Below are 25,799 nucleotides of genomic sequence, written 5' to 3'. Positions count from 1 at the left end.
AGACAAAATACAGACAGCAAGGAGACAAATGCATTGGTTAACAAGCCGAAAATCCAAACTAAGCACAGAAAACAAACTAAAAATATACAAAATAATCATAAAACCAATCTGGACATACGGAATTCCACTATGGGGAACAGCAGCAATGAGCCATATAACCAAAATCGAAACAATGCAAGCCAAAATCCTTAGAACGATATTAAACGCCCCATGGTACGTTAGAAACGAGGACATACGGAAAGACCTGAGAATACCAACGGTCAAGAAGGAGATTATCAGACTCGCAAGAAGATACAGAGAAAGAATAGAAACACACCCGAACCAGCTGGCAGCGGAAACGAACAACACAAATCGTCAGACCTTTCAATGTATGTCGTTTGAATCTTCAAATGAGACTGATTGCCCTTAAGTCAATTCTTTGTCTTCTCGGGGACACGACCCCCACTACGCTCGGGCCCCCACACGCCACCGTTCGCGCCTATGATCACGTAGGCCGCCTTCTTTGTTAGAATACAATAACGGACCGAAATCGACGTTTCTGGAATTCGTTGCTTGGTGACAACTATGCGCTCGTCGATACATTGTATATTTTTCGTCGGGCAGATGAGACGATCTGTCTGCGATACGGGAGATTTGCTTGAGGTCGTAGTCGCAGGCTTTAGACAACACTGTTTAGAACAGGATATTTCCCTATGTTTCACAAAATAATTTTACATCGACAGTTAGTTCGAGGGCTCGTTTTATCAATTATACTTACTATTTATTTACGTGAAAGTTAATATCAGAGAGGTAGTAAACGTGGCCATGCCCGTATCTTGAGTTGATTACCGTACAAATATCGAAATATTTGCCAAACGGTCAAGTGTTGCATTAGTCAATCCAGATTTTACAGTACAGATACTGCACCATGCGACCAAGTGTTAAGTTCAATTAAAATTAGCATACAAAGAACCTATAAGATTAGGCATTTGCCCTGTTTGGTCGTAATTTAGCATATACAAGAACCTATTGTATCTAAGCTTAAAGTTAGGAATCTATCCTGTTTGGTTACACGCTATAGCATAATAGACAAGAACGTATTGAGTTCCACGCTACAAGAATCTATTTAATGATATAAGAATGATAAAATCACTCGATAATCAAACTAACTGTAAGTTGCCTAAGAAAGAGAAATTAATTGTTTACAAGACATCGACAGAGCATCGCAACGGCCAAATATTGCTTGACATTATTTATCGAAAAAATACGCAAGTATCCAGCACAACATCGGATTGCATATTTTCATTTTTTTGTTATAAAACTACGGGAACTCCTTATCGAGCCATTAGTCCTTAAATGTACCATATATGATAACTTGTACATTAACTTTACACAATTCGTACTGTAACCTTACTACGTAAAAATAAATATGCAAAAGAAAAACACAGCACAAGATAATCTTACAATGTCGCAGATCGCGTCACTCATACAGTGCTGGACAAAAGTATTGGCACAGCATGATTGTTATGATAGAAATGCTTATAACTACTAAACAAATTGATTTAAACAAAAAACTTTTTGACGTATTTATTTATTATCTATTCTAGTTTATTACATAACAAGAGCAACAATATAAATAAAATAATACGCAAAATAATAACAAAAATATATTTTTTGAACATTTTATGGGTGGACAAAACTATTGGCACAGTAGAATATTTACGCTTATAACTAATTACATAATAAACTTCTAATATTTTGTTGGCAGTCCTTTTCTTTTAAGGACTTCCTTTAATCTTCTGGGCATCGAGTGGACTAATTTTTTAGTGAATTCAGGTACAATATTGCTCCATTCCTGCAGAAGAACTTTCTTCAGTTCAGACTTGCTTGTGATATTATGTTTCCTAATTCTTTTTTCCAATTCGTTCCACACGTGCTCAATGGGATTCATATCGGGACTTTGAGGTGGTGTGTTTAATGTGTGGGCAGTATTATATATTATCCACTGACGAACAATATACGCCATATGTTTAGGATCTCGATCCTGCTGAAAATAGAAATCCCTGGGGAGGTTTAATTTTTGAGTACTTTTCAAAAGATTTTGCTTGAGTATATTTAAATATACATATTTATCCATTATCTCATCAATGAATATAAGTTCTCCTACACCCGATGATGCCATACATCCCCACACCATTAAACCACCACCCCCATGTTTCATGGTGGCTTGCAGATTCAGTTCGTCCATCTCTGTGTTGGGTTTTCGCCATACTAATATTCTGCCGTCAGATTTAAAAATATTAAACTTACTTTCATCTGAAAACATGATCTTTTCCCAAAAATCAGTATCTTTCGTAACAAACTCTTTCGCGAATTCCACTCTTTTCTTTTGGTTTATTTTACTGATGTAGGGCTTTCTTCGTGCTGCACGGGCAGAATAACCGGCATCCTTCAATACCCTACGTACAGTTTTGGTACTTACTTCTTTTTCACACTCAGCTTTTAACATCGAAGCAATTTCAGTCGAATTAGTTTTTGGATCCTTCTTTACAATATTTACGATTTTCCTTTTTTCTCGAATTGTTACCTTAGAAGGGCGACCACTCCTAATTTGATTCTCTAGATTTTCTTCACTTTTAAAGCGTTTTATGACTGAACGCACAGTAAAACGACTTCTGTTTATGATTTGTGCAATTTCGTTGTAAGATTTATTCATCTTATATAAATTTAATATTATTTTTCTTTCTTCAATTGTGGTTTCTTTCGTTTTTCTAGACATTATTACTCTTTCTTGGTTTTTTGTTGTTTAATAACTGAAGTCTCCAGTTTCACTGATCGAGTGTTATAATTAAGAAGATTAAAGGAAGTCCTTAAAAGAAAAGGACTGCCAACAAAATATTAGAAGTTTATTATGTAATTAGTTATAAGCGTAAATATTCTACTGTGCCAATACTTTTGTCCACCCATAAAATGTTCAAAAAATATATTTTTGTTATTATTTTGCGTATTATTTTATTTATATTGTTGCTCTTGTTATGTAATAAACTAGGATAGATAATAAATAAATACGTCAAAAAGTTTTTTGTTTAAATCAATTTGTTTAATAGTTATAAGCATTTGTATCATAACAATCTTGCTGTGCCAATACTTTTGTCCAGCACTGTATGTATCAGGTGATGTGTAACGAATCTGAAAATAGCAATTTCATGGATGATTAAAATTCATAAAAATATAAAGACAGAATTTAGAGACAGAGACATGAGCGAGTTGAGAAAGCAATATGGAAATAGCAAAGAGCGCTGTATATGAGACCTCTTATTTCTGTGTCTAATAACGCTTGCACGGTTGTACAGTAAATATGTGTAAAGTAGTAATACCGATCAATGAGTAGCATCAGTGTACGTGTCTGATCAAAGATAGAGGAGACCTCTATGCAGCGTTCTCTCTCTATTCCCATATCGCATTCACTTAAACGGTAATATAGAACACATGACATATGACTTGCGTACTCTATCTTTATTCTTTATATCTTTATGCTAAAAGTTTATTCACATTAGTCAATTAATTGAATTCAAGCTGCTGGGATACGAAAAGCTTGCTATTTTGTTTGGTTTGAAATATTCTTCCAAATTTCTACGCTTGTTTTCATGATAATTGTCTCTTAACTCCAGGTAATTTGAAGCACTTTACTAATATATGATATATTATTAAATTTAAGATTCTTTTAAGTATCCCTTGGCTTAAAAGAGACAATAGCAAAGGAGGTTACTAACTAACATGTTATTATCAGTTTTCTTTTTTCTGATTTCAGTTCCTTAAACCAAGTTGATCTTTTCTGAATTCCATATTCAGTCGCTTTTTACGTATGTATGTATGTACATAATATTTTCATAAATAGATCATTTCCATTGTAGATGTTTTGTCTTTAAATATCCATTTGAAGCTTGAATTATAAATTAATAACTAGATTACCTTTTTTCTGAACAAGGTTTAAGGATATTGTTCATTTATTTTAATCAAATTAAATTTAAAATATTAATATTTTATTTTTACATCTCTTGAGAGTGAAATACTGGAAGAAAATTTTGATCCTTTTCTTACTTTTGTTTATTGATATGTACATTACATTAATTTTTTTTATATAACTATACGAAATTTATTTAAAACTCTTATTCTTTTAGATATTAACTCCCAATATAATATTACAAAGATAAAATTTTTAAAGGTAATTTTATCTCTTAAACTTAAGTTACCATAATTAAACGGTTGTGTTAGCCATTACTTGTGTCTGCTTTACAAACCTAAAAAATTTCATCAATATCGATATTGAATATTTTGATAAATATTATTAGTAAAATATATAAGTATTCATATGCATGTATAAGCCAAAAGTTTACATGATTAACTGACTATTAAAGTATATAGAAAATTTCTTCACTTAGGATTGTACAAACTTATTTATGTAAGATCCTCCATGCTCGTCTAATTTATTATTTATTAAATATTATTGTTTTTATACAGTAACATTTCATTTATTAAATATGGTAACTTGCTTATATAAAAATAAATTCTGCAATTTCAATAAATTCTAAAACTGTTTCTCACATTGGATATACGTACAATTCAGTAGATTATTTATTGTTTTTGCTTCCACGTTACTAAACTGTTGGTTGTTATTTCTTTTTCATGTTCGCTATCTTCTTCATTATCATTTTGTAAAGTTTGTAATTTTCCATATTTAGCTTCAAGTTTCGCAATTAACTCAGTATCGTCAAAATTTTCGATTTCCTCCTCCTCTTCTTCTTCTTCTACTTCATCCTCTTCTTCTTCCTCTTCCTCTTCTCCCTCTTCCTCCTCCTCCTCCTCCTCCTCCTCTTCTTCTTCTTCTTCTACTTCTTCTTCTTCTCCTTCATCTTCTTCTTCTTCTTCTGTTCGTTCTTCTTCTTTTAACATTGTCTTTTGCACAATTCCTATTTCATCCTTTTGATTCATTTGATTTTTATTCTTATCTTTTTTGTTTTTTATTTCATTCCACCTTATATTTTGATTCCCTTCTTTTCCTTCTCGTGTTCCTAATGCTCCTTCCTTTTTTTCATCTATGTCATCTTTATTCCGTTTGTTCATTACTTCTCCTTCCTCTTCCCCTCCTTCTTCTCCTTCCCCTTCTTCTCCATTCTCGAACTCAGTATCTTTTAGCATAACAAACTGTTGTTCTATCTTTTTATTCTCTTCTTCTCCGCGCTTATATTTTTTTGTTTCTATTTTTCCACTTTTCTCTTGCACTTCTTTTTCATGCTTTCCTATTTTAAAAATTGTTTTGTCTTTCAATATAATGTTTTATTCCATAAATTTTTTTCAGAAGAAATTAGTTTAGATTGATTTTAAACAGAAATAATAACTTCTAAACATTAAAAAAAGTAAAGATCATCATTATCATTAAAGATGCATAAAAATGACATTTTAGTTTTCATTTAAAAGTACTTATAATAATAATTTCTTTGTTATTTTAAAAAATTTATATGATCCCTTACAATGGCATGATATTTCTATGATTGATTCATGAAATAAAAGTATTTTTTAAATGAATTTCATAACTTTCTCAATTATATTTTAAAACATTGAATAAGTGTGAAAGTTAAGTAAAAGTGTATTTAAATTTAACATACAAAATAATATTATATTGTTAAATATGAAAGATAATTTAGTAAATATTGTATAATTTTACAATTCAAAAAATTGAAATTACATCAGAATTTTGTCCAAATGCAATAAATTATACTATTTGTAAAACAAAAATGTTACAACATTTACCATTATTCCATCGTTTCACAAGGACAAAATGTGCAGCGACAATAAGTGCCACACCAACTCCAAACTTCATTGCCACTGCAACCATCACATGTTATTTTTTATTGAGATTTCAAAAGTGTAATGAGAAATAAAGAAAATTTCAAAACTATGAAAATTATTTATATCTACATTATATTTTATGTCAAAATATGAGAGCATGGAGGATCATTTTACATTATGAAAAGATTGTAATTCAATTTTGCCACGCCATATTTCACTTACCGCTAGTAGATTCTTCTTCTATTTCTTCTATTTCTGGCTTTACATCTACATCATTAACATATTCTTCCGGTTCTGTGTTTTCTACCTAATATAAAGATGATAGTGTGATAATGTGCTACTATTTAAGAAATTGTATTGTAAAATTATTCATATAAAAGCATACGGTAACATATAATTTTTTAGTTTTCTGTAGTGAATAAAATTATTAATAAATTAGTATCTAAGTAATATCTTTTGTAGCTAATGAATTGTACATCTTTCAATAAGTGCAATTTTCTTTACATTTGTTATCAAAAAGAGAAAAATTTCATAAAAAATTATAGTTTCCTGTTTTCTACATAAGGAGATAAAAATTAAAAAGATATAATAAAATAACTTTTCAAATTACAGTGAACACCAACATCTTTATATTCAATTATTGAAAATTCATTAAATTTTTTATATAGGAGAATACATAACATAAAATAAAGTATGTACAAGTAATATTTTTTATAAGTTTTATTATTTTGATAATGATGTCTAATCATATTAAGTTTACCTCTTCTAAAGGTTCTATATTGTCATCATTAATTTCCTTAACACCAGGAATGTCATCTAAAAATGTCTCAAATATGTCTTCATTTCTTGGCATTTCTAATATTTTATCAAATTGGTTATCTACTTCATTTAAAACAGTTTTTTCATCCGAGTCTTTCTCTGTACTAATACCGTATATTTCTTCTAATACATTAGTATCATCAAACGTTGAACTAATATCATCATCTTCTAATGTAACTTCTGTGTGCTTTCTGCTTTCATATTTACTCTCACCGCTTAATTCTGTATTGATATCTTATGTTAAAGATTTAAAATTTATAAGAATATTTTGAATATACATTTATATTCACTACTATATTTTAATGTTTTGTATCATGTAATACCTTCTTTATTTGGAAAAATTTCACTTTCTTCTTCGTTTGATTCATTTTCAGTTAGAGTTTCCTGGTCTTCCTCTTCTTCTTCTTCTTTTTCTTCTTCTTCTTCTTCTTCTTCTTTCTTTACTTCTTCTTCTTCTTCTTCTTCTTTTTCTTCTTCTTCTTCTTCTTCTTCTTCTTCTACTTCTTCTCCTTCTTCTTCTGTAGATTCATTCAACATTTCATCGTCCTGAACTTCTCCAGTTTCAGTTTCAGTTGCAGTTGCAATTTCAGATTCAATTTCAGTTTCTATAGTTTCTAACTTTTCATCATCTTCATTATACCTCCTTTCATCTTCTATTTGTTTAGTTTTTTCATTTTCATTATCATGTGATTCTTCATTAGATAGAGACAAAGAATCATCTACCCACCCATCAAAGATAAAGGCCCAACGAGAAGATTCTAATGGTGTACTAACTTATAACATGAAATATATAATGTTGACATAATACATTAAATGTAATAACTATAATTACATTAAAAATATAGAGAAAGTTTACTTACTGTCTGTAGTACCTCTGTGCTCAATAATAACTACACCGATTAAGCCAACAAGCATTGTTAAGACAGTAAAAAATATGATTCGAGCACACCAGTGTCCACCTGTAGTACTTTCTTTATAAATATGTATAGTTACGTTGTCTGTTAAATTTTCACTAGCATTTCCCACTGTAGGTGATGGTATAATATTATCTTCTTCATCTAAATATATTGAAGTATAATATATTGAATAGCTAAATGACAATTACTAATTACTGATAAAATGATTATTATAATACGGCATAAAAGTTATTTTAAAAAATATTGCATATTGTACATACATGCACAAACATAAGTATGTATGTGCCGTGCGTATACAGATTATATATAGCGTGTATATAGATTGTAACGTTTTTATGTGAATTAAAAATTGAAATATGATCGAGAAATTTGTTAACATTATATTATAAAAATTATTTTTAAATGTCAGAAAGAATAATGCTTTAGTTTACTCTTATTTTGTTCATTTAAAATCTTTTTAAATAGTTATCAAAAAGTTCATTTGTTATTCATTTATTATATTCTGTTCAGTGCATATCTTTTTACAAAAATAATGATAATTTAATATCAATGTTAATAATTAAGTTAATAATAATTATTATTATTATTTGCGACATTATTTTTTTACGAAAAGTTTATCAAACATTGTTTTCTGTAATAAACTTCGAGATAAGTATAAAATAAATAACAATACAACAACTTAATAGACAAACTTTAAAATAATACCAAGCAAAATACTGTCATTTTTGTAAATCATTATTATAAAAGAGCACTTTTACAAGTATTCTCTAATATTGAAAGTATGTATTTCCATTAACACAATATACATCACGAATCTATATTTACTACTTTATTTGTTCATCACAATAATCTGTTACTTGTATATTTCTTCATTGAATTAATAATCAAATTAAAAGTGTTAAATTAATATTTATTATAAATAGCAACGGATTGTACAAATACGTAAAATATATAAATAAATTGACGAAAAATGTTTTTGGACCGGATAATATAGGTTGATCTATTTTTGAAAGCCAAAAGCTAGGCTGATCAAACTTCTAAGACCCTGTATTTTCTAATTTCAGCAACATTGCCAAATATGCCTCAAAATATCTGAGGCTTTACGTTCAGTATTATCGTAACACGCCCACAACGCAATAAACAATTTAAAATATAAGTTCAAAATAAAATTATATTATGTTGTGATAATTTGTAACAAAAAGCATAAATATAAATGGGAAATTTTCACTGATTTCATATTTTGAAGCAAAAATAAGCGGTATATATATAAAAATTATACATACGCTCGGACGCGGAACTCGCATATACACGCACGTGCTTGCGCGTACATATACACAAACGCACACACATGTATATACTATAATTTAAATAAGAGATCACTGAGTTTTATAAATCTTTTTCGTAAAGTTTCATTAAGCTATATATAATATATAGCAGCAAACGAACCACATAGTAGCATATAAAAGCAAAAGTCAACTTGTGATATCTGAATAATTTTTTAAGTTATTTTTTCACTATTCTAAAGTTTTTACAATTCTAAATAATGGGATTCACAAAATATTTTATAAAGAATGTGCAAACTATAATTTATAATTATTTAACAATTGTATTGTAATTGTCCAATATATATATTGTCCAAAGTATATTATGAAATGTGATACGTGTATATAAGTATATACACATATATATAATACGTATGTATGTATGCATTATATAATATTTCAGTATTAAAACTTGTAAAATGAAGCATCAACAAATAATGTTCAATAAATATTATCATTTAATAATATTTTCCTACAATCCCTCTTTCGTACTTAAAACAAAATAATGTATTTAATATGTTCTATATATTTTAGAAAATAAAAAAAAGAACAAAAATTAGTTTAATATATCGATATTTTTTAGTGTATAAATGTCCTGTGATAATTTTAGAAACGAGAATGAAAGCATTGACACTTGATATTAATAAATACAAAAGTTAGAAGTTGAAAGTTGAAATTATAATAATTCTCTCACACTTTCAGTATCCTATTTTTTTTTTGTTTACCCTTTTTACGTTTTTTCTCTCTCCGTTTTCTTGCTTGAACATCACCAGACATCTTCTACTAGGAAATATAACTGTACTTTTTACAATCAGAGAAACGCCAAAAATTAAGTTTTTAAAAAGTCGAACACGGAACCACGTCTATTATAATTTGATTTGTAATGACTTCAACAAGTGTTGACATAATACGAAAATCCCTAGTTACTATACTTGAACGTTTCTTCACGATGTTAGTTCTCAGCAGGTTCTCAGTATTTTCCAAACCTTTTCCATGTTTAAAATTTCAGAGAAGAATATGTAATGAGATATGTATAACAGAAGCAAGAAATAACAAAGAACTTAGTGTTGTATAAATATGTAACACATTTGTAATGTTTATTACAATTTAGTACATAAATATTAAAAATAAATAATTTTAATATTCCTAGTAAAAAATTAGGCAATTTACAAATTACTAGCAAGAAGTAATCATTTTTGTATGATATAAGCAAATATTAACATACATGATGATTTATTATCGAATATTATATTAATTAAGAACTTATGGATGTATGTATTCTAATAAGAAATGTCAATGAATCAAATTATAAAAATATCTCCGATTAAAAGCAAAAAGATTTCAATCAATATAACTATATTAAAGTATTTTATTAATTTATTTAATTATAAAGTCACAAACTTACTTAGATTCATTAGCAGGAAATATTATTAATTTATACAATAGCATATTATTCATACTATTGTAACGTACAGGATATTTATTTATCATATTATCCAATACTTTTAACAATATATCATGAAATATAACAAGAAATGTAAATTACATGACCATAGTACACACAATTTATTAATAAGAGAAATTCGACAGAGAAATTAATAAACATATATATACTGCAGTAAAGCAGACACAAAACAAATATTTCTGTACATGATTACAGTAAATGTATATTATGTATATATATAATCTTAATAAAATATAAGTGGGTTCATGATACTTTGTTATATTTCCTATATATAAAAAAATTCTGGTATAAAAAATATATTTTAATCAAATGTTTGTTGTAACTTTTATTGTAATTTAATACTAAATAGCTTAAAATTTGTAAAATCTATTATATCTTTATTTTAATTTAATTTCACTTTAATAATAACCTTATATTCAAAGAAGTAATAAAAAATGTCAATCATAATTCAGTTTATAATAGTAGAATTTTAAAGAATGTTCTATGTTTTATGAATAACATATATAAACTATCTTGTGATCAAAATGTGTCATAAACTATTTTACCAGCTATTTTTAGGGAATTCCTTAACATGGTTTACTTTACTAGGTATACATTAAAGGTACGAGATCAATTTATATGATATAAACAGATTAATGTTTATTAATTTTTCTAATATATAACACTTCTTCCCATACTCTCTCTCTCTCTCTCTCTCTTAATTACTTGGTTAATTTTGTAAAAAACAAGAAAAAAGAACGATCATTCCTTTTTCTAAAAATGTTTATTAACTATAAATAATTTCAAGTAATATGAAAAAATCTTATTTTTCGTATAATTTTATAAAATTATTTTATTAAATGTTTAATGATTACTATGTAATTATTATGTTCTATGAGTATGTTCTTTGAAAAGAAAATTCTTTGCATCTATTAAAATGTGTAGTATATATCTTTTTAAATAATGTAATTTGAGAAAGGCCAAAATATTTGTTACAAAATGCTGATTATAAGATTTGCACTCTCAAAGGAGTAAATTATATAAGATTATCACAATTATATGTATTTTTTATAACAATGAATAATATTGATCAGTTACAACACTTAACAAATTGAGTAGGGCATAAATAAAATTTTATTAAGAGAGCAGTCTTATTTATATCCACATAAGAATATTTTATAATTATAATCTTAGCAACCTTATTAAATGTTTAAATATTAAAAACTATTGAAACATATATAGACAAAACTACAATTTTAAGTCATTAAAGTATAGTAATAACTATTTACAAATTTTATATGTATAAAAATATATTAACAACAATCGTATGTAAGAAAATTCTTTTCATTTATGTAAAATAGATAGTATACAAGGCGTACCAGAAGAAAATTTAACTTTATCAGCATGTTAATTTGTAATTTAAAAAGATCACACATCTTAGGAATTCTTGATTCTGTTTTGATGTCAATTTTGTTTACTCTGTATATCAAGTATCAGTATAAGATTGTAACTATTGGTGACTAGTGAGTTCATTCTGTCTCTAGATTTTATATTTGTGTAAATATGCATTTCCTTGAAAGATGGATAAAATAATATGGGCCAATCTTATGGTCTCCCTAATCACCTAATTTAAGTCCACTGGATTTCTCCCTTTGCAATTACATGAAATCACAATTTCAGACAACCAATACAATATATATCCAATGCAAATAACAGTATTACAAATTAAATATCGCAAATACAGTAGCTATGTACATTACAAGGATGACATGCTGAACATCCGCTGTAGAATATAAAAGTGAAGCAAGCCAAGAAATGAAGAAAATCTGTATGAAAACTGTATACAATCTTCTGGATTCAAAATAACCTACTAAACATATTAGTAAAGTTGTAAGGATTTCTTCTGAGACACCCTATATATCCATTTCCTATATTTCAAATGTAGGGACATCTTTACAAGAATAAATGCAAGAAATATACATCTGTTTTACAAATCATATACATTAAAAAAAAAAGGAAAAAGAATAAATTAGATCAAAAATTTTATAAAGTTTAACAAAATATGTTAATATAATTATATATAATATATATATATATAATTTATAATTTTATACATATGTTCCTTTAATAAATTACATTAAGATACAAAGGCAGATTCGAAAATCATTGCTAAAACACTATTTATAATGCCACTATGTACAGATTAAATACTACTTGTATTGATTTTATATTTGATACTGTATTGTATTATTTGATTTCAGTGTATAAAAATTATTATTACCTAATATTATGTTTTTCTAATATTCGAAGACGACATATGTTTTGCTTATTTTCACAAGCATTTAGAAATTAAAATTATACAAATACTATTAATTGTTAAAAGCATAACATAAAATAGAAGTACTATAATTTTATAAAAATATAAACGAAACAATAGATCAATTAAAAATATATTGTACATATGCAAATGTCTTAATGAATATTGGTCATAATATAATATTTCTCTAATAATGAGATTGCTGATTTACTCTATCGATAAAATACAGTTCGCTATCATACTTATAGATATATATATTTCTACTTTTTTTTCTTTTTTCTTTTAAGAATAAAACATAAATAAATAAATAAAAAAATTTTTTATTGATGTGAAATGTCATATCTTGTAGTGCATGATAACAAACTATAGAAGTAATTTAAACACTCCTTGAAATATTGCTCATTGCATATCTCTATTAATAATTAAGCCATTATAGAACTTATGCAATTAATTCGATGAAAACGCACACATAAATAAAAAAAACCCCATGAAGGAGAGTCAACATCATATAAAATAGGATCTTACAGTATATTTAGTTTAAGTGTTTTGTTAACATTCAAATATGTTTGAAAATACATTGTTTGTATAAAAAATATTTTTATTATATAAAATGATAAATTTTTGCATGATGTTCTGTTTAATGAAAAAAAGATTAAGTTAATTTATTTTATGTTTGATATTAGATATTAATTTTAATCTAACAGCAATAGCTTATCTGATTGGGGAATTATTGTAATTAATTTTGTGAAGTTATACACTTGCATAAGCAAGTTGTATTTAGCAATCAGCATACATTTTAGCAATGCATTTAGCAATTGCTTAGTTATTACTATATTACTACACATTTGATATTATTATTATTATTTTTTTTATATTATCATTTATTGTAGAATTATGTGTAATTGCACATTTACTATAAAATATTGCTAGATTTGATCAGTTTAAAATATACAGGGTGAGTCATTTTAAGTAAGAACAGTAAATAGTTTTGTTGATCTCAATGACAAACAATTTAATTTTCATGCAAAATTATATTAATGAAAATTCCATTTGCTAATTTTTGTTTATGCTCATGGTCATATGTTTCAGCAATGCAATATTACTTCTAAGATAAATTTTTTAAATTAAAATAATACATTCTTCCTATTGCGGCGTTATAATTAACAAATATAATCATATGGTTCATTGCATTTGCAAATTTTTTTTTAAATATTGTTGTAAAAAACGTATTTCATTGTGCCTTGTTTCATATTTTCACATATTTTTTTAACAAATATTTTTCGTTTATAATATCACCTATGCTAAAACTTAATTTATGAACATCTCTAATTGAGTGGAAATCTATTTATATTAAATATTTTGTAAAATAATATCAAGATACAAGTATTTAATTATCAATAATAAAATCAATCATATATTTTGTACAAAAGAAACGTTATAGATATATATGGAGAGTATTGAAGGGAAAGATGTCTCTCATTAATAAAAAAATAATTGTATAAAATATAATTTTGATATGATTGCATTGTATATTAGACATTTTACATACGTGCATAAGTATTAGGTAATAATTTAATGATTAAATTGATATTTGTTGAATGTTACTTTCTTATGAGAGAATATGTAATATGATTTTAAAGAATGCAGTCATTACATGCTTCAGATGTTAACATTCTTTAAGTTATATTAATAAAATGATTTTAGTGAATTAATTAAATACAGTTTCTTAAGAATTTTATAACGAGAGTAAATAATAAGGTAATAGTACTAACTTTCGTTTGTTAGTCTCAAGGAAGAATAAATAAGCATTCAGGATGATTCTAGAAATCAAGTCATACAATAACTTTATTTTAACAATGAACATCATTTAACTGACATTCAGTGATTTTAATTAAATTTTTAATACTACTATAAGCATGAGTAAAAGATATTTATCATGAGCACTGATTCCATGAAAGGACTACCTATTAAAGTGTAGTAAAAAATCTTGTAGGCATAGTAAATAGGCGAGAAATAGAATGATTAGAAGTTCTCCTATCAAGACATAAGTTGGTCATAAGTTGTCTATATCTGTGATATTCATAGCAAACCTAAAATGAACGGCAAACGAAGGGAAATAATGCAAACAATTATAATTATTTAAAATTTTTAAATTGTTCTTAATGACTTCAGAAATCACAACTAGTAGCATAAATTTTTGTAGCTCTGATAATTCTTATTATACAGAGGGTAATTCCAAATACAAATCACATGAATCATTGCCTGAAATATCATAAAACTTTGAAACACACGAAAACATAACATATGATCTTCACATTCAAATAATGAGCATATTGTTACAACTCTAACATTTATTTGAATCTTTTTGTTTGTAATTATATTCAGGAATTCATGTAGAAATGAGTTCACAATTTATAAGAAGAATTACAATTAAGAAAAAAAGGAGAAACAAACAAATAAAATGTTTTAACAAGCTGTTTTTATCACTTAATATTTTTATCAAAAAATATATTTTAGATTATTTTTCTGTATTCAATAGTTCAAGATATTCAGAGAAATGTTCTTATCTTCGATAAGAGAATGTAACATTTTCATTTCTGCAGAAAAAACAGAATGTGTTGTATTAAATATTTTTTAAAGAACAATTTCATACAAAATATTTATAAAAATTAATAGTTATCATTTAAATGACGTATCTTGTAAGAGAAACTCAAGAATACTTAATCATACATAAATCATATTGTACGTAATTAAGTAAATTCTGGATTTTTACAGAACAATTTTATTATTTTTCACAAATAGACTCCTATCAATAAAATTTTTATATTATATTTTTATATTTATGTTTTAAATATAGTTTAAAAATTGCTTTAATTTTAATTCACCTAGCGATTTTGATGCAGTACTTAAGTACAGTTTTACATAAGTTACTCTTCTGTTATACTTATATTTCATTATATGTATATTTTCAATTAAAAAGTCGTTTCAATCAATTCGAAACAATGCATATTTTAAAATAAAGTAATACAGAGGGAGAGAAAGAGAGAGAATATGTTGGTGTGGAGAACATTTTATCATTCCTCTTTTAACTTGTCAATAAAAACATTTAATTTATAGAGAAAAAGTTGAGTATGCTTATCATCTGTTTGATTTGTAATGTTCAATTTGTGTCTAATGAGTTTATTCTTTCTTATTCCCAGATATAGTTGTAGTAACACTGCTCTGACGTTTGTTGCTAATATATCAACTTTTTTATATTATTCATACTAATAGCTTTACTACATTATAACCAACCTTTAAGATATAATTATATATTTACTTCTTCAACTGATTTATACTATTTTTATATTATTTATATCACTTGTACTAATTAAAAATAAAAAAGAGAGATGTTTAATGCTGAAAATTTGTTTAAATAATGTAAATCATATTATTATAATTTATCTAATACAAATAAATAAACAATAAAATGAAAAACAAAACAGGTAAATGTTTTTATACAAAAATTTGAATAATTAACATAATTAATGCAAATGTAATTGATCAAAACCTAGTCAGTGTCTATTCATTACAAAAAGAAATCAAAGTGATAAGATTTGAATTGATTTGAAAATAAGAAGTCCTAAAATATACAGACCCGCACTTAACCATGGCATAACAGTCACTGTTTAGTGCAAATACAAATATTTATAGTAATTGAGATAAGACGTTCAAGGATGAACGTTAGACATTTACGATTGTATTAATATTTAACAAATTATTCGCCATCTGTATCTATTTTTACAACATGCACAAATTGGGTGACTTTTTAGTAAATAAGTACACTAATGTAACGAAACAATTGAATATTCAGAATTAATTTACGATAAAAGTAATCTAAATTAATAGTTTGGAAACAAAATGATTTTAATAGAAAAACAGAACGATTTTAATAAGAAACAAGAAATTGCACCATTGAAAGAAGAATATATCCCAAAAAACTAACTATGTAATTGTTTTCTATCTTACTTATTTACACCATAGACAAGCTGGCCCACTTCAAACAATTATTTGACATTTTATTAATATTAAATTACGTTATTGAACCAACAATATGTTAAAACTCCTTATCACAGAATAAAATGTAGTTGCAAACAAAAGTGTTAGTAACTTTGAAATATTTAAACGTGATATAATAAATAAAATTTGAATTAAGAAAGTCTCTTGTCTAATGCAATTTAATATAATGCAGATTAGAAACTGTCGAAATTCTGTCATAATATGATGGAAACTCGATGTTGTTCTTATGTAAATTAAAGTTCAAAATTCGGCAATATTACATGTGTGTAAAATTGTGCTTGTATACGATATTTAAAATTACGTATAATTGAACTATGTCATAAATGTATTTTTTGTACTAATTACTAATGCATTCATCATTAAGGATGGAACATATCTTGTCTTGTTTACATGTACGTTTACTAAAATCCAAGCAAGCTGCACTGGAATACTTAACTCTTTTCTAGATGATTGATTGAGAAGAAATTATTGGATCACACATTTACTGCAAGATAAAGTACTAAGTAAGAGCTGGCATTTTGATTTGTACTTTAAAAGGATGTAAAAGATTTGAAATCAATAATAAAGACGTGATTTGGTGAGAACTTAACTTTGGTGTTTTTGGAGGAGATTCTCATTTTTCCCTTTTTTTTTTTTAAATGAATTAATGAAAAATGCCACGAGATTTTTCTAGCTTAACGGAAAATTCAGTTAGCTTTAAAATGTAAATAGAGTATATATAAATGTAAATTCTCGAGAACATAAATGAAACATATTCAGGTGACATACCATGTTAAACTACACAACAAGTAACAGATCTTTTGACTCTTGATAAAATTGCAATGTTGACCAGAATATTTTTTTCAAAAACACATGGTTAATGTTTAAAATTTTCAACAGTACTCTGTGATTATTTTTATTTGCACTGATTTTGAGCAAGAATTTCAATAAGTTTTGGTCTGTACTGTGAGGTACTTCTAGTAACAGAAAGATATAAAAGTGGAAGAGTATAAGTGAAATGAGATTCAAGGGTCTGAGAATTAAATTAAAATCTTGAATAAAAGATTTAAATTGAAGAAGAAATATAAATTTTTTAAAATTAAATTACAATCTTGATAGTTATATACATATTATATTTAGAATGAAGACTTTATCTTTAGTTTAGGAGATCTTGAACTAATTTAAATTGGTCATTGATGTTGATTTATTGGTTCTGAACAGTTATATAAAAATAACTTTTAGATATGGATAATTTCTGTTTTAGATCATTTTATCACGTCATTAAAACAAAACAAGAACTTAAAATCTAACAATGACTCACCCAACATATTGGAACAATAGTAAACACTTAAACTTCATTTAACCCTTCAACAAGCAATGCATAGTACGAAATCTGATTTCTTCTTATGTTACTATCCAACAAACATGTCGTGCCATATCAATTGTGCTTAAGGCTATTTTTGTAAATAATTTTAAATAATTATGAAATATTTATATTTTGACTTAATATATAAGAAATAGCTTTGCAAATAGCAATAGCAAAGCATTGAATGTTTAAAATATTTTTCTGTTCCAAAATTTAACAGCTCGAAGATTACTATTATATACACTTAAACTCCATATACTGTATACTACTGCAAGAAATATAATCTTGTATGATTTTAATGAATTTAAAGACTACAGTGTGCCTTTAATATAACATGAACATATGAGACAATATCTTAGAAAACTTTATAGGAACATGTTTTCATCTTCAAAATTTAAATGAATTAATTAGTATGCTCATTCAAAGAATTACAAGATATATCAGGTTTGTCACCTTTGAACTTTGTTATTGTGCATTCCTTTAATATTTTGGTATGGTCATAGCTATTAAACTTTCTTGATAATGTATTAGAAATAGTAATTCCATCTGTTGCTAAAAAACTGGAACTATCTAAAATTCTATTGTTTTCTAAATTTACATTTTTTTCAGAATTATCTGTCCTAAATGTATTATTTAAACTATGATCAAATGTGTTGAGATCATTTTGGATACTTCTAATAGTATCAGTAGCGCTTTCATATCGTCGTACTAAATTATTTTCGTTCTCATACCTACGATGTATCGAGCCAGAATCTAGACGTTTTCTAAATGTTTCATCGTATGATCGTTGATCCTCTATTCGCCTGGAAAATCCGCTATCATAACAGTGATCTGTTTCTACATAGTGTTGATTTAAACTGTCTATTTCATAAGCACGTTTCGTTAATTGACTTTCAAATCCAGCTCTAGCAGCTAAATGAAGGTAATTATCATCACCAATCGGAGCTTGCCTACAGTTATAATAATTTTTTAAATATATTATACTATATATTAGATACACAAATAATACAGTTCAATTATCATAGTGAAATGGAAATTAGAAAATGTCACATTAATTGTCTAATGTGTATTATTGTTCTAATATCAAAGAATATATTATTTTAATAAACTTACTTGCTTCCATATTTAGTATCGCGCGCCAATCTTCTAAAGTACGCTCTATGCTCGTGCTGTAAAGCATATGCAGCTTCTCTTAATGCAGTTAAAGTTTTAAAACAAGAGGGCACATCTTCTATAGGAGACCCACCTCCTGGTAAAATACACATGTCATTAGCCCCATAAACAGCTTGACATTCACACGCACTCATTAAAGTTTCAAGTCGCGGCATATTCGTAAATATTAAAGAATGTATTCGCTGTAAATCTCTATCTGGATCTAGAACCATACGCAATCCAGCTTCCACTCCTGGTGATACTTCGCTGCATCCTAGAGCAGTTTCTGCTACTGCTTTACAACTATAAGCAATATTTATTAATGATCGAAAGGTATATTGATTCAAATTATATTAAATAACGTACCAAAGCCAATGACCATTAATATATGCACTCGGATGATATTTTTCTAATCGATTGCTATTTGTACGACAAATTTTTGTTAATATATCAATCCATTCTTTTTCTTCTACACAATTTCCTGCTTGAACATATAATGCCCTTTGTGATTGAATAATTTGAAACATGTTTTTCATCTTAAAAGAATCTTCTTGAAGTTTTTCAACAGCTAATATTTCTTCAAGCGGTATTTTACATAACGGTTCTTTACCTGTGAAATGTGTTATCAAACATAATTTGATAGAGCTCAAAATAAAAAGGTTAATTCTCCGAGGATACAATATTTTCAAAGATCAATGTATTCATTCACCTTTCGTTTTTGAATAGGTTAAATCCTGTGTAGTAAGCCTAAAGTATCTTTGTTTAAAATTTTTCCGACCAAATCGTTTTCTACCTTGTGCCCTTTTAATCATTACTCTGTAATTAAGCAACAATAGTGACAAATTTATACTATGTGAAAATTTCAGACCAGAGATAAGGTGCTATTACAAACCTCTTCTTACAATCAGCAGTATGCATGAAGAGAAAATATATTCTATTATAAATGCTTTTTATTAGCAATAATTATATTTATGTGAACAAAAGAATATTGTTATTTAACTTGCCTTGTTAAAATTAATATTTAACGAATAAATAAGGAAATAATATATGGTCGATACATTTATAAATTTTTAATTGTTATCATAATTATTATAGTCATTTTTAAGTTATTTGACCGATGCGGACAAGCGAATTTATTCGCTTAAATATTGCGCAAATATGTAGTTCTTCGCGGCTATTACCCGCTCGCTTGAATGTCACAATACTCGTAAATGTTCTAGCAACACAAAAAAGGATCGAGATAATTAATTTTCATTTGCCGTCATTTGGGTCTGCCCACTCGTCTGCGTTTTCTTGTGTAATTCAGTGTATTAATGAAACACCCAAGAAATGCATGTGTAACAAAATTCGCTCGTCTGCATCGAGTTTAAAATGTTCATTTTTCAAGTATATGATAAGAAAGAATAAAAGCAATAGATGTAATATAAATAAAGTATATTAATACAATATGCTAATATAAAAAATCATTAGACATACCCTTCTTTCAATACGATTGGTTGTTCTTGCTGAGTGCTTGTTCGTTGTTTTGCAATACCACTGTTGCTACTAGTTGATATCAATTCTAAAAATTGCTTAACTGCTTGTATATGTCTTTCTGTGTAAAATTCTCTGAAAAAGTAATATTTAAATAATAAAAATCTATTTATTTATAAACTAAATTCCGAAATGCATTTATTCCTAATGTACCTATACACGCATTCCATATATTCTTCTTTACAAACGCTACCAGCTCCACCTCTACAACTTACTAAGTTTCCTAGACTCTGAATTGTTTTAGAAATTAATGTTAACGTTCTATTAGTTTGAGAATCCTAGAATAAATAATAATATATCTTAATTTCACTATAAATCAATATTGTTGCTTTTCTTTTTTTTTTTCAATGACAGTCTTACAATTTGTTCAGTAGTAATATCAAATAATCTTGGACCCAATATTGCAGGTGCAAAAAATCGTAAAAAAATAAATCCACTGATGACTGAATATCTTACTTCCTTATTTTTTGGAAAATGTGTTGCTGCAAGTTCTCTTAAACACCAGAACATTTCGCACATTAATGGTGGACATCGTACACCAGATGTTGTAATAGCAGTAAATACCCTCTCAACATATTCCTATTAAATTATAAAAAAATAAAGTCTAACGTTGTTGATGTTGTTCAATACAATAATAAAATGATAAGGAAAATTTAATTTGTATTTTATATACCTTTAAATTCGCTAAATTGGTTTGAATTGTATTTGCATCCTTTACTCTTGTTGGATCTATTTCGCATGTCTTTTTCTCTAAGAATACTTGTTCCATAGCTGGTCTAAGCGTACTATGTAAATAGTGAAGACCTGCTAATCTCATACCTTCATCCATCATTTTACTTACTAACGTATTACCACGAAATATTGTTGTTGGGTCACTTTAATAAAAATTATAAATTACATTATGTATATGAATAATATATATGGTATTTCTATCGGATGTATGTGATATTATTACAGAATGCTTCGAAACATGCGGGTACAAAAATAAATTTAGTGATAAATTCGATATACAAAAATAAAAAAGAAATTCATGAAACATATGTTCAATATAATGTTTCCGAGTTACTGCCAGTTTTATTTTTAAGTTACCTTCCGTTTATAACGAACCAATGGACAATATTAAGATACTTTGACACCATATTGAAGACAGTTTTCAGCAAATCCAAACAGTACTTGTCAATTCTGAACAGGTAAAGAGTTGTGTAAGATGTGTAGGATGTAAGAGTTGTGTAGGTAACAAGTATAGAGCCTTATTTGAGCCAAAGGTACTCACTTTGAATAATTTCTATGAAAGTAGGTAACTGGCATAACAAAAACACAAATGTAACTTGAGAAAGAGGTAATATTGGACATATATTTTTCATGCTAATATATTGATGTTATATCCATGTTTTGGAACATTCTGTATATAAATACGCAAGGTACATCTTAATAGCTTCTCCAGATACGTTCAATAATCTAACACAAAAATGTTATGAACTAAAATTAATTAGCATTATATCAATAACAAAATACAGTGCACGAAAATTGTTAAAATACTATTTCTCAAATAAAAGATTCAAGCCATCCAGTGGTATAGATATTATACGTTATTACACTTAACATAAGCAACTTTATCCGATTTTCGAATTAGTCTCTAATTTTTTATCAAAGCAAGAATGTTTTAACATTGTCCTTTATTACTGATCAAAAGCTCGCTAATTTCTGTTCATATCTTCAAAATCAAAGGAACTGCTATGATGGACACTTTATATATATATTATAATAATTACTTTTATGAATTATATAATATATATAGTAAATTATAGATTATACAGTAAAATATGAATATAATATATAAACTATTAAAACTAAGATTGCACATAACTGATTTACTTACGTTAATTTAGAAATTTCATGACTAGCTAAAGCTCTCATTACAGAAACCAATTGTCCATAGTGTACTAATACCCTAACCAATGGTTGAGCAGCTTCCATTTTACTTGCCACAATTTCTCCCAAAATATAAACAGCGGACGATGTTATTGGTTGAATATTGACACTTTGTAACAGCAAATTCCTTAATCTATCATACACCGCTGATTGAAAAACATGATCTGCTGTATAATGTATTTTTAACCGCAGAGATCCCAAGCCTGGAACTGCACCAGGTGATGTAGAACTATTTGAAATTTTACTTGGGCGATGTTTTACTTGTCGCGGTTGTAAGAAGTACCTGTTAATAATGAAAATATCTAAAGATAGTGACATAATAATGATAATTTATTGTTATAAAATCTTGTAAAATTTTATAAAATTTTTTAACTGAAGAAATTTAAAAAAGCTAGCAATAAAAATCATTTATCTGAAAATATATATAGAAACTACCATGCAGTTGTTGTATTAGTCGGCTGCTTTTGTAGTCCTTTTAAAGTAACTCTAACTTCACCAAGAAAAGCTGGTTGCTCTCCCATACCAGAAGATGCATGCCATAAACCTACAACAACCTCACCCACTTCTCCACGTTCAAGAGGATAATGAGAAATATCCTTCTCTTTGGATTCTGTTATTTCTGGCTATGAATAAAATTTAAGACATAAATAATTATTCAAATGGCATACAATTTTGTACAGCTAAAATATAATTAAATGATAATAAAATAAATAGATATTTCGTAAATTAGTTAATTTTACCTCAAAAACAAATGTTTCATTAAAGTATGGAGATATCGTTTTTTTTTTAATTTTTGTGCGTTTTAATACTTGTTTACCATTACTATAGTTAACCGTAACAGTTGCAAATGGATCACAACCACTATTTTTAACAGTTAATTCACTACATTCTATTATCCTATAAAAAACAATTATGATTATTATCATTAGAAATTTCATCTCATTATATAATTATAGAGTGACTTATTCTATTCTAAACATTATTATCTATGAAACAGAATTTTTATTAACATACATACAAACACACATACACATACACACGCACACACATACACATACACACGCACACACATAGCAATTATATACTCAATGTAACAGCATTTAATAATATTTGTTTTATAACTATTTAATGAACTGAATTACCTTACTGTAAGTTTAGGTTGAGCGTATCCAATTTGAGGTTGAAGGGCAAGTTCCAAATGTGCTTTACCTTGCACTTCAGAATCAGCATCAACTAGTCTCAAGGGAAACCAATGTTCCTTATTATGATACGTTGCTAAATCTTCTCTTTTTATTGCTACTTTGCCCAAAATTTTATCTTGCTTTAAATGTCTATCACGATCATAAACATAAATGCCAAGATAACGAAATTTTCTAGGTACTTCAAATTGAAATTCTTCTCCAAAAAATGGACTATATTAAAACAGAAACACTTAAATTAGCTACTTGCTATGATGTACATATATATACATATATATATATACATCAATTTCTAAGAAAAAAGCAAATAACATTTACTTGAGAGTTCTTTCCATTGTTGTTGTTCTAAATATTTCTTCTTGATCGAGAGATAATACACAATACACATCCCTTGCACCAGGAGATCCATGGCTTCTGCTTTGTAAATTTTTCACCTCACCTAAATATTATTGACCAAGTACTTTTTAATAAGCAAGATATTTATTATTTATAAATTAATAGAGTTAACTAATTTCTCACTTACAAAGTAAATGGAATTTTTCTATTTCCATAAAAACAAAAAAATATAAATTCTACTGCAATATCTAAGAAATTATGTTCTTACAAAACTAATTGACAAGAATCTTGTTAAATTAATTTTTTTAATAATCAGCGGAGAAATATTTAAACAATTAGATATTAATAACAATTGATTAGTAGATTTTTAACGATTAACAAATAAATAGAACAAAATTTATAAAATAGATTTATAGATCTGATTAATTTAAGTAATTAATGATATTAAGCTTATTTAGTAATATCTCATTACAAAATTCATACATTTTATTGCATATTAATAAAAAAAAGTCCAACTTGTAAGTAATGTATTATAATAACTAATAAAAGTAATTTTATATCAAGAAATGCATAAAATTAGAAAAGATATATAAGTAATTAATAATAAATTAAAAAGATACTAAGGAAATATTTATATTTGGCCTACTCAAAAAGAATATTATTTTTGCATAGTAAAGTCAAGTTTTTTCGTTCCAGGACATAATGAATGTAGCGAATAAAACGTTATATTTTGTTTTCTTAAATTTATACTGTCATACTAACGTGTATAAAAACTATGTCATAAGCAAAACAACAATAATTCTTGATATATTTAGAATAGAAATAATAAAAGGAGGAAATTTATAATTGCTGATCATGTGTGACGAATTTGATTAATATTTTTATATTAAAAAGTGATCTTCTATGATATCAATAAGTATAATCAATTTTTTTCAGTGTTAACTAACTAGAAGCATATATTCGCACAGGGACAACGGTGCGTGGGAGTCGAAAATGTACGCTTACGTGTGTTGATCATTAAAGTTTAGCAGAGATACCACTACCATATGATTGTACAACAGATTTGTCAAGTTCATACATGAAATGATCAAATGACTTATAATATTATATTTTTCATTGAAATAGTAAAATCGAATAATCGAAGAAGTCGAGCTGGGTGACAAACGGGTCCCAAACAAGTAGCACGCGTATAATAGCACCTCGAACTTCTTCAAATAACAATATCCTTGTAATATCAACACATGATATAATTCGTTGGTGTTTCACATTCTTAGTAAACGATGTTTTTAACAAGCTTTCGTACCGATTTTAATCTTTAGTCTTTCTTCAACGCGAACTAGGCGCGTCTCTTCGGCCATGTTACCTCCATGACACTACTGAGTGAGTACATGAACAGAATACAAGGCGGTACGTTCATTCTGTGAATGGATTTTAAACAGTATCGTGCTAAGTTATACGCGCGCCCGATCTTAAATAATATGCACGTTGATAATTTTTATAAAGATTTGTGATAACGGTTTATTTGTAGTTAATAGATGAATAAATAGGGAAATCTGACAATAAGAATATAAATGACGAATAAAATTTGATTATTA

General features: G+C 26.9%; 3 protein-coding genes across 15 annotated transcripts in view; 1 reads left to right on the top strand and 2 right to left on the bottom strand.

Moving 5' to 3' along the window:
* LOC132909017 (tetraspanin-5) overlaps positions 1 to 25,799 on the top strand; it is a 190,711-nt gene that overhangs the window by 154,662 nt on the left and 10,250 nt on the right. The window lies entirely within an intron of this gene.
* LOC132908989 (VID27-like protein) lies at positions 4,361 to 9,880 on the bottom strand. 7 transcript variants are annotated; one of them, XM_060963527.1, is made up of 8 exons: positions 9,613 to 9,877; positions 7,509 to 7,706; positions 7,169 to 7,421; positions 6,972 to 7,129; positions 6,590 to 6,882; positions 6,052 to 6,136; positions 5,791 to 5,865; positions 4,362 to 5,279 (listed from the first exon to the last, which is right to left on the bottom strand). In XM_060963527.1, the coding sequence occupies exons 1-8, from the start codon at positions 9,662 to 9,664 to the stop codon at positions 4,615 to 4,617; spliced, it is 1,779 nt and encodes a 592-aa protein (XP_060819510.1). In that variant the 5' UTR covers positions 9,665 to 9,877; the 3' UTR covers positions 4,362 to 4,614. The 7 variants fall into 7 exon arrangements, with proteins under 7 accessions (XP_060819512.1, XP_060819509.1, XP_060819513.1 ...); XM_060963528.1 differs by having other exon boundaries at positions 4,362 to 4,773; positions 4,873 to 5,279; positions 6,972 to 7,421; positions 9,613 to 9,873; XM_060963529.1 differs by having other exon boundaries at positions 4,361 to 5,279; positions 6,972 to 7,421; positions 9,582 to 9,880.
* Positions 18,226 to 25,627, bottom strand: LOC132908978 (GTPase-activating protein). 7 transcript variants are annotated; one of them, XM_060963489.1, is made up of 16 exons: positions 25,508 to 25,627; positions 24,187 to 24,307; positions 23,812 to 24,081; positions 23,410 to 23,566; positions 23,105 to 23,292; positions 22,617 to 22,952; positions 21,411 to 21,612; positions 21,098 to 21,316; positions 20,891 to 21,015; positions 20,681 to 20,812; positions 20,097 to 20,138; positions 19,914 to 20,020; positions 19,571 to 19,814; positions 19,299 to 19,507; positions 19,166 to 19,221; positions 18,966 to 19,002 (listed from the first exon to the last, which is right to left on the bottom strand). In XM_060963489.1, exons 1-15 carry the CDS (start codon positions 25,560 to 25,562, stop codon positions 19,211 to 19,213), a joined length of 2,418 nt encoding a protein of 805 aa, XP_060819472.1. In that variant the 5' UTR covers positions 25,563 to 25,627; the 3' UTR covers positions 18,966 to 19,002; positions 19,166 to 19,210. The 7 variants fall into 7 exon arrangements, with proteins under 7 accessions (XP_060819465.1, XP_060819471.1, XP_060819470.1 ...); XM_060963482.1 differs by having other exon boundaries at positions 18,226 to 19,002; positions 19,166 to 19,507; XM_060963488.1 differs by having other exon boundaries at positions 18,226 to 19,002; positions 19,166 to 19,507; positions 19,571 to 19,685.

The sequence above is a fragment of the Bombus pascuorum genome, chromosome 7, assembly GCF_905332965.1.
Source record: "Bombus pascuorum chromosome 7, iyBomPasc1.1, whole genome shotgun sequence".
Classification (NCBI taxonomy): domain Eukaryota; kingdom Metazoa; phylum Arthropoda; class Insecta; order Hymenoptera; family Apidae; genus Bombus; species Bombus pascuorum.
The sequence above is the reverse complement of the archived record's forward strand: the minus strand, read 5'-3'. Positions and strand labels throughout refer to the sequence as shown.